This window comes from Cryptotermes secundus, unplaced genomic scaffold (genome assembly GCF_002891405.2).
Source record: "Cryptotermes secundus unplaced genomic scaffold, Csec_1.0 scaffold378, whole genome shotgun sequence".
NCBI classification, from domain to species: Eukaryota; Metazoa; Arthropoda; class Insecta; order Blattodea; family Kalotermitidae; genus Cryptotermes; species Cryptotermes secundus.
This window is the reverse complement of record NW_019734966.1, coordinates 277,983-287,447: the sequence shown is the minus strand read 5'-3', so window position 1 is coordinate 287,447 and position 9,465 is coordinate 277,983. Positions and strand designations below refer to the sequence as shown.

The following is a 9,465-nucleotide window of genomic DNA, read 5'->3' as shown; positions in this document are numbered from 1 at the left end:
TCTGCAAGTTCTGCGTCATGCCTCTTCACAGAGGGGAATGTTTCCAGAAATATCACACTCTGAAGCACTTCTAGGAGCTCTGGTAAGTCTTCTCCAAAAATTTTAGTTCATAAAATTAATTAGGAGATTTTATATTAATTTTTAAAGTGAACAGTGCACAAGTTAAGGTAGTAGGTTTAAAAACGCCGGTCCCCAGGGTGATTTAAATATTTTAATATTTAATATTTTAATATTTTAAATATTTAAATCACCGGTCCGCGAAGTGTTAAGAGCTCAGTGATGTCAGCATCGCTCACATGGGGCCTGGGGACTTAGATACTGCAGCAAGTAGCACTTCACTATTACCAATTGGTATGCAAACCCCTGTGGCTTCTATTGGAACAAGCAAAGGCAGGACTACATGGTTGTGGAGAATGCCTTTTCTCGCTGCAACGGCAGTTCCGCCTTTTCTTCCTGGGAAGCGGTCAGTCTGATAAAAGTGATAATTTGGAATAAAGAATCTATCATGGGGTTTGAGAAGAGCCACATCTATATGTAAGTCTTGCAGCTGTTTACTGGGCTCATAGCACTGTCTCCAGATGCCATTTGCAATAAATGCTATGACTCTGAGAGGCCTATGAACTTTAGCATCCATTTTGTTGCATTAAATTAAGTAACATTTTTGTAATGACCATTATTCTGACTTATTGTGATATAGCTCCACTGAGCTCTGTCATGCTCTGATGCACTACAGTGGCTACAGTGTCATTGTTAGACGCACTGGGAGCCTGTACTGACAGACCTGTTTTCTGCAATTCCTGTTGTGGCACCTGCTGCTGCACTGCAGTGGCTACAGTGTCATTGTTAGACGCACTGGGAGCCTGTACTGACAGACCTGTTTTCTGAAATTCCTGTTGTGGCACCTGCTGCTACGCGGGGTGTTGGAAGCTTTTCCCCTCTATCTGGTGGTGCCTTTGTTTGCTGGTGTTGATTGTCTTGACGCAGTGCAGCTGTGTAGGATTGCTCTGGTGAGGTGAACTTAGAGAAGAATGTCCTCCCAGCTCTCTTGAGAGCTTGTTGTGCTCTTCTCCTTTGCAGTTCTCCTTTCACATGGCTGCAACCTCGGTATGATGCTGAATGAGGTTTCTGTCGTACTAGGGTGCAATTGCAGCAACTCGACATAGATTCTGTATTCGTCTTTTTGGGGCATTCCTTATGCAGATAGCCACCACCGCATCATAGACATCATGGGGGTTGCTTGCAGTTGGCCTGGACATGGTCGGAGTTTTGGCATTTGTGGCTCAACACTGACGAATATTCTCGCTATGTAGCTTCCGCACTGAGCACACAGAAAACAGTCAATTCCCCATCAAAGGACTCTATAGAAATCTGTTATGTTATAGTTATCACTCTTGCGTGACTTCACAGCCTAGTGGGATGGGGTGTTTACCGAGCGTCACTTAGTAATTGGATGAGTGGGGATATGTGATGTCACTCGCACTTCCCGTTGCACTATCCAAGTGTTTACAGAGTTGTTGCCCAGCAACAGGCCAATACAATCCACAACTCTTGTGTTGCGCGCGTGCCCCTAGGCCTCTGTGGCTCAACAATTCCTGCATAGGGCCAATACGCCACAATATTTTAAATCAATGTTTCTCAGTAAGTAGGACTTGTTAGTCAGCTGAATGGTATGCAAGGTCTTGAAAATTTGACCTTCCAGTGAAAAAGATAAAGCTGTCCCTGTAACAAGCCATGGAGGCCCATATGATTGTGAGATGTCAATGCTCCCACATTTTCTAGACAGTCAGTTCACAGATGGCGGTGAGGTTGTCAGCCTTATTCTCTGGCTGGCAGCCCTTCACTCCCAGGAATATTCCTGGTACTCATATCTGTTAGAGGCTTAGTCAACCCCATTGGCACAGTGCAGCTGGAAGGAGTAGGTCAATTGAAAATCCAATGACCTCATCGGAAATCAAACCTATGACCTTCTGTCTTGTAGCATAGTGCCTCAACCAACTATACTACCACATGTTCTGACCTTCTAGTTATGATAGTATAATATTAAAATATATATAAAGGGAAACATTCACTTCCTGGAAAAAAGAGGGGACGCTTTGACTTTTCTGCGTTGTATCTGCCTTTTTGACGAACTGACCAGTTGATCACAGAATGGAAGAAGCTGAGCATCACTGATCATGTTCATCTTTGCCTATGAAGACCTCATGTTGGAACCATTTGTGTTGTGATCAGGCTTGCCCCTTTGTGAAGCCAAGTTTAGGGGCTTCTCAGCATATACATAACTAGAGTTGTAAATATCTGTGTCCATGCTTGAACATGTGGGTACATAGTCCATTAATTTGTTTATAATTGAATCTCTCTACTATGCATCATAGAATACCACCATATATGTTCTGATGGGAGCCATTATATTGGGGAAATGCAGTAGTGTAGTTGGGTGAGGCACTATGCTATAAGCCAGAAGGTCGTGGGTTCGATTCCGAATGAGGTCATTGGATTGTTTTCAATTGACCTAATCCTTCCGGCTGCACTATGACCCTGGGGTTGACTCAACCTCAGACAGAAATAAGTACCAGGAATCTTCCTGGGGGTAAAGGAATGCCATCCCATAAGGCTGACAACTTTACTGCCATCTGTGAACTGATTGTCTAGAAAATGTGGGAGCCTCTACATCTCACAGCCCTGTGGGCATCCACGGCCTTTTACAGGGATAACTTTACCTTTTACCTTTTTGCCATTATGTTACTTGAATGTGTCATAATGTTGATGCTGTATTTGGGCTCCGGCCTCAAATGGATGTGATGGAACAAGAAATTGACATATGGAATGCATTGTTGTACCGTTGTCTTGTTGTACTGAGTATTTAAAATTTTGACAATGATGACTATCTGATTATGTATGTATATTCACATGTTATATTGTATTGCTGACTTGTTCTATGTCTGAGGCAGACGCCTCTATGGATTTTGTAGAACTGCAAATAAACGAGTGAATGAATGCTCTCTACAGGTTTGTGGGATGTGCTTTCTGACAGTGGACATGAGAGTATTCAACTCTTTCAGCCCCATGTGGGACCTGTCAACTGTACCAGTTTCTGTACCTACAGGGCAACCAAAATCTATACCACTAGCCATGATGGAACTGTGAGATGTGGAGACTTGAATAAACTTGTGTTTTGTGAGGTGAGTTGGTACATACCAAATCTTGTACTGAATACTGAAGAAATAAGGGCATTATGAAAGCCGCTATTTAATTATCAGTTTAAAGGCATGAAAATACTTGCAATTTGAAAACTGTCAGTGTGTATATATAATACAGAAGTTATGGTAGATACAAAGGACATATCAAAACATATTTGGTGAATCTGAGGTTCTCACAGCAGTGAGCCCTGAGAAGATTTCTCATTTCTAATTCATTTTATTCCCTAGATGAATATTTTAATTGTAATTTTAACTAATATAATTACTATGCCTAATTTTATGTATAATAACCACTTGTTTTAATTATATGTATTTGTGTCTTTGTCTGTTTTATATTCTTATATTTTGTGACTTTTTTTATTGTTTTGACAGTTTCCATATCCAGGGTTTTGTAACCAAGCTAGCATCTACAGAATGTGAATAAATGATGATGATGACTGTGAAGAGTGTGACAGTCTTTTGGGTTGTAACACTGTATAGTATGGAAAAGGACTCATGTTTTGGTAGGAACATATCTCCTCCACCTTCAGTGTAGAAGAATGAGTCAACCAAGAAACCACCTGAAGCAGGCTGCAGCTTACTGATTTCTTTTCTGGCTTGCCCTTTGACCCTGAGGTGGGGGTGGTGTGTTCCTCCGGTATGCCAGGCTGTCTTCAGACTACACCATATAAAAACCCAGAAGGTCATACTATTCATATATAGTGAAGTCTGCGTACACTTAATCAAGACCTCGTATTTCCTGTGTTGGACAAACTTTTTCTTGAGGCCATTGTGTTTCGTGTAGACCCATTGCTAAGTTATGAATCTGTAAACAATGGCCGTTGTTAGGTAATGGCCATACATAGTAGCACAGGAATTGTGTTCTCTGTGCTGTCCAAGCAATAGCCATGTGATGCAACAGTAGAACTTTTGGAAGCGGTGTTCTCTGTGTGGTCTGTGCAGAGGCTATATGATGAAGAGCATCAGCAATTACTAGAGAGAGTAGGAGTTGTCAGACAGTTGCCAGCCATTAAGGACATGAACATTGAAGCTGAGGAAGCTGCGGTGTTGGAAGCCCTTACTGGGTGACAACCAGTGAAGATACAGCAGTCTGAGAAAACTTAATGCATGCTCTAGTAAATTGTAGAATATGTGAATTAGCAATAGTGCTCTAGTTACTTGTAGTTACAATCTGTAAGCATTTAGTAAATACAGTTACCAGTCCAAGCCTTGTGTATAGTCACTCATATGCATCACAATTATGTTCTGTTGTGTACTTCCCAGTTGTTCTCCAGTTTAGTGCCTTTAATTGTGTAGTACATGCCATTAAGCTGTGTAAAAAATAACTTTAAAACAATAGTTTCAGCAGAATGTTAGTAGTTATGAAGATGCTATTGCTTTGCATCTCACCAGAACTTTGGGCCGTTTGCATTGGTTGGATACCTTTATTATTGAAAGAAAGTGGCTTCTACATGTACCACGTCCTTTAATATTAGAAGACTGCATTTTGTGCACAGTGTATTTATGGACTTTGTATGATTCCCAGAACAGACACTGACTATGTGATTTGAGGTTCCCACAGCAGTGAATATGATGAGTACTGTCTTCTGTAATGTGATGCTGTGTGTACTGATGTTTTGTAGGAACATATTGCCTCTATCTTCAGGGTTGAAGAGTAAGCCAAGCAAGCAAACATACAAGTAGCTAGCTTGGCATTTAATGCAGTCACAGAAATATACAAGGTGGTTCAAATATGACCGGGACTGATTTGTGTGTAAACAAGCCGCACTGAGTGAAGCCACAACCTCCACCCTCCCTCCTGTACAGTCATGTCTGGGAGTTGCTAGAGTGACGAGCAAACAGAAGGTACCACGGAGCATGGAACAATGCATTGTCATCAAATTCCTCAGAGAAAACGTCCCGTCCACTGAAATTCACCACAGACTCCAACAACAGTATGGGGAAGAGTGTCTCTCACAGACCCATGTGTTTGAGTGGTGTAAGTGCTTCAGAGAGGGCAGAGAGCACGTGGAGAATGAACCACATGATCATCGGCCGCGAACACGCGTCACCAAGCCAAACAGTAATCGTGCAGACGCACCTATTCATGAGAATAGGCGCATCACTATCAAGGAACTTGGAGGAATGCTGTCCATCAGTGTTGGTAGTGTAGAGGACATCATGAAATACCACCTGCACTATTGCAAGGTGTGTTGAGAATCTTTGACTCAGTGCCATGCGAAGCAGGCCCCAGCAAGTGTATATAAACAGAAGNGGGGGGGGGGGGGCACACAGAAACTGAGGACTGATAGGGGAGTTTTTTTGTGGTAGTGTGTGACTAGCAGTGTACTGTGAGGCTAGAGAGAAAAAAGTTTTTGTGTTCAGAGCGGGCAGTGTGCACCGACAGATGATAGTGGTTGAACTGGATGGAGAGATGGACGGTTCTACATTCAGGTGAGATAGTAATAAGGTGACATCGCAAGCATACCCTCGAGGTCTTGTTCACGACAAGGTGAATGCACGGTGGGTACCACGCACTTTGACGGACATAAACAAAATGGCGCACATGCAAGCTGCCAGTCGTCTCTTACAGCAGTTTGAAGATGAAGGTGATGCATTTTTGAAGTCTACAGTGACCACCGATGAGATGTGGGTGCACTACTTCATTCCCAAGTCCCAGCAGTCATCACACGAATGGCGGCATACCAGGTCTCCCAAACCCAAGGGAGCGCGGAGGAGCCATTCGGTAGGATAAGTGATGGCAACATTCTTCTGGGACTGGCAGGGTGTTATCCATGAAGCCTTTCTGACAGATGCCAGAACAGTCAATGCAGCTTATTACTCAGACCTCCTGGCAACAGACGTGGGAAAAGATCCGATCCAAGTGGAAGACAGGTGGAAAGCAGGTAGCCTTCCTTCAGGACAATACACACCCCCATACGGCCAAAACAACAATGGAAACCCTCTGGAAACTGAAATGGAACCTTCTGACACATCCGCTGTACAGTCCCGATTTGGTCCCAAGTGATTTCTACCTGTTTGGAAGGCTCAAATCAGACTTGCAAGGCATGCGGTTTGTGGACGACGACGCCGTCATCCAGACTGTTCGGGAGTGGATACGCTGCCAACCACAAGCTTTTTTTAAAAGGGCATCAGGATGCTTCCAGAACATTGGAAAAAATGTGTTGGCTCCGGAGAGGAGTACGTTGAAGACTGACATGGAAGTAAGTGTTTGGCAATTATGGTTTTTAAAAAGAATCAGTCCCAGTCATATTTGAACCACTTTTTAGAAGGATGATGGGTAGCATGCATGGTTCTTTATCATTGCAAATGTATTGCTCACTTGAGCACGAGAGATGATGTTTCATAATTTTGTAAAGTTGTGTGTGTGCTGTTTCTTTTCAGGTTTATGCCAGTGATGATAAACTGTTAAGAAATCACACTACATGGCACTGCCAGATGGGAGAAAGCAGTATCATGATTGCTCATGGTTTGTATGTAATGTAACTGATAGGCTACATGAAAGTTATCAATTTTGGCATATTTTCTGTGATATTTAATTATCTGAAAGACTGTGTAAAAGTGTGTTATGACTATAACATATTTAACTTTTTCTGTAACTTTCATTTGAAATATTTTTCTTTCTGATAAATGGTTATTCAATTAGGGGTGAGTTATGATCAAGATGCTCGTAGAAGTGCATGTAGGTCTTCATGAAAAGTGTCCACTATTGTTATCTGATTTTCATAAAAATTAGGACAAAATTTTAGTAAACTCTGCAGTATCAGATTTAATGAAAATTCATTCAGCAATTCTTTTGTTATTAGGTGCAGACAAACTTTTCTTTGCAAAAATGCTATTTAGTTTGTTTTTTCTGAGTCTTCATCAGTGTTCTAGTTGTAACATGTTTACCACTGGATGCAAGTATCATCGGTTCATGCCTGGCTGACGTTGACAAAAGTCCATAGCACAGCTTTCTTTGGAAGAGAAGTGAACGTAGAGGGGGTTCCATGTTGTACATTTTTGGCATTTGAAAGAACCCTATACTCATAATAAGCAATGAGTACTCTGTTGGTAGATGCCTCTGCAGTTGCGTCTCTGGCAAGTAAGAGTGGGAACAATATGCAATCACCCAACCCAACCGAATGGGACAAGTGAATAACGTAACTTGCCCAGGTGGTGTCTGAATAAAATATGAGTTACAAATACGCCAACAAGTTGAGGTTAAAAGTGAAAATGACTTTTAGTTGTCAGAGTGCAGCAACCAAGCAAATAACCAACCTACTTTGTTCTTTATATTTTTACAATGAAAAAATCACAGAAAACAAACTGTTCTTTTGAAATTCCAGTTATACTTTTACAGTTGCTTATTACAGAAGAGTAGAATTGTAAATAAATTGAAAGTACCTTAACTACAGGAAAGTGAGAAGTGTCTCAGAGAATCTCCACCTGTCTTGGTGATGTGAGTTCATTTGGACTGCGCATCACATGTCTATTTGCTGAAACCAGAAATTTGAGGCAGTGTAAGCAGATAAGGCAGATAGGCACATGGACTTACAGTAATATTCAGTTAGAAGATTCAGTGTAAAAAAAAAGTAAAGCTATCCCTGCAACTGCCGTGGAGGCCCGTAGGGTTGTGAGACATCAAGGCTCCCACATTTTCTAGACAGATGGCGGTGAGGTTGTCAGCCTTACATGCCGACCACCCTTTATCACTAGGAAGATTCCTGGTACTCATTTCTGGTAGAGGCTGAGTCAACCCCTGGGCTATAATGCAGCTGGAATGATTAGGTCAATTGAAAAATCCAGTGGCCTCACCAGGACTTGAACTCACGACCTTCTGGCTTGTAGCATAGTGCCTCAACTCACTATGCTACCATGTGCCGAATATTCAGAGGTCCTTCAGAAAAATTAAATAATCAGTGTCATCAGTTGAAGTTGTTTGATTTTTAATTTCTCACAAATTTTCTTAGCCTGTTGAAATGTACTTCATGTTTTTTCATGTGTAGGCCTGCGGTAACCCCAAGAAAACAAGATTGCAGAAGAAGAGTGCTATCTTATGGGCTCTAGCACAGTGTAATTTGGCAAAGTCCACCAGTGTTATGTAGGAATGTTGGTGGACTGTACCAGACCACAGCATTGCATTCTGGAAGATAGTACTCTTGATAATTACTTCTGTCAGAATTTCAGACCCAAAAAGATTGCATAAATTTACTGTATAGTAAATAGTCCATGAATTGACTGTGTGTAACACTGTTATGATGGCTTTTGAATGGTCCAGCAGGTCTAGAATGACAATGTTGAAATGCTAAAATACCCTTTATTTCAAACCAGCCAGTAGCAGCTGTGACACTGAAATTTGGCTCATGTTCTATATAGGCTCTAAATTTGCTTTCTTAATTCTAGGTTAAATACAATGCAACGGTGATATAATGAGAATTTATAAAATTTGTAAAACTGCTTCTTGTAACGAGTACTCATAATATCTGAAAATGGTTCAAATAGATGATCTTCAAAGCCCATCAATTAATTATGCAGGGTATCCCAGGAGGAATGTGCCAGACTTCGGGAGGTTGTTCCTTATGTTAAAGTATGCCGATATAACCCAAAATACCTATGTCCAAAGTCGAACGGTTACGGAGATAATGGCCAGAGAAGTGTGAAACTTTGACAGGTTTTACACACTTGTTGATTAGCAAATACATATTAAAACTGGCAGGAATATGTGGTTTCTATAATGTAATAATGTACGTAACATCAAACTAACTTGTGGGTGACATGAAGCCATTAAACTGAACTACAAAAGAACTCGCACGACATGTCATAGTTGTCCTTAGGTTTCCAAGCATTATACATGACACATGCATGGCAAGCGCTGACGTAACATGGCTGACTGCGCATTCTGGTATAAGCCGACTACATAACTACTAAAATACAGTACCTGCTTTATACTAATTGTTCAAAGTGTCCTCTGCCAGCTGCAATGTCTTCCAACAAACATGGTAACTCACTCCTCAGGAAGGCTTCATACGTGTTTCCAGTTAAATTTTTGTGAAACACAAAAGGTCCGAACAACCTGTTCCCAAGCACACCACACCATAAAATCTCTTTTGGAATTTCGTTACCATTATCTCATGTGGATTATTATGGGACCACATATGCACATTTCATAAATTATTTACACCATCCAGGGTAAAAGACGCCTCCTCACTGAATAAAATGACGCTTAACAGTTCGGGATGAGCTTTTATCCAGTGGCAGAAATCCATATGCTGAGCATGGTCTCCTG

General features: G+C 41.4%; 1 protein-coding gene across 1 annotated transcript in view; it reads left to right on the top strand.

Moving 5' to 3' along the window:
- LOC111869058 (WD repeat-containing protein 76) overlaps nt 1-9,465 on the top strand; it is a 60,946-nt gene that overhangs the window by 36,915 nt on the left and 14,566 nt on the right. The window contains exons 7-8 of the mRNA XM_023860255.2: nt 3,007-3,179; nt 6,582-6,666. Coding sequence (XP_023716023.1) covers nt 3,007-3,179; nt 6,582-6,666 — 258 coding nt within the window. The remainder of the gene's footprint in view (nt 1-3,006; nt 3,180-6,581; nt 6,667-9,465) is intronic.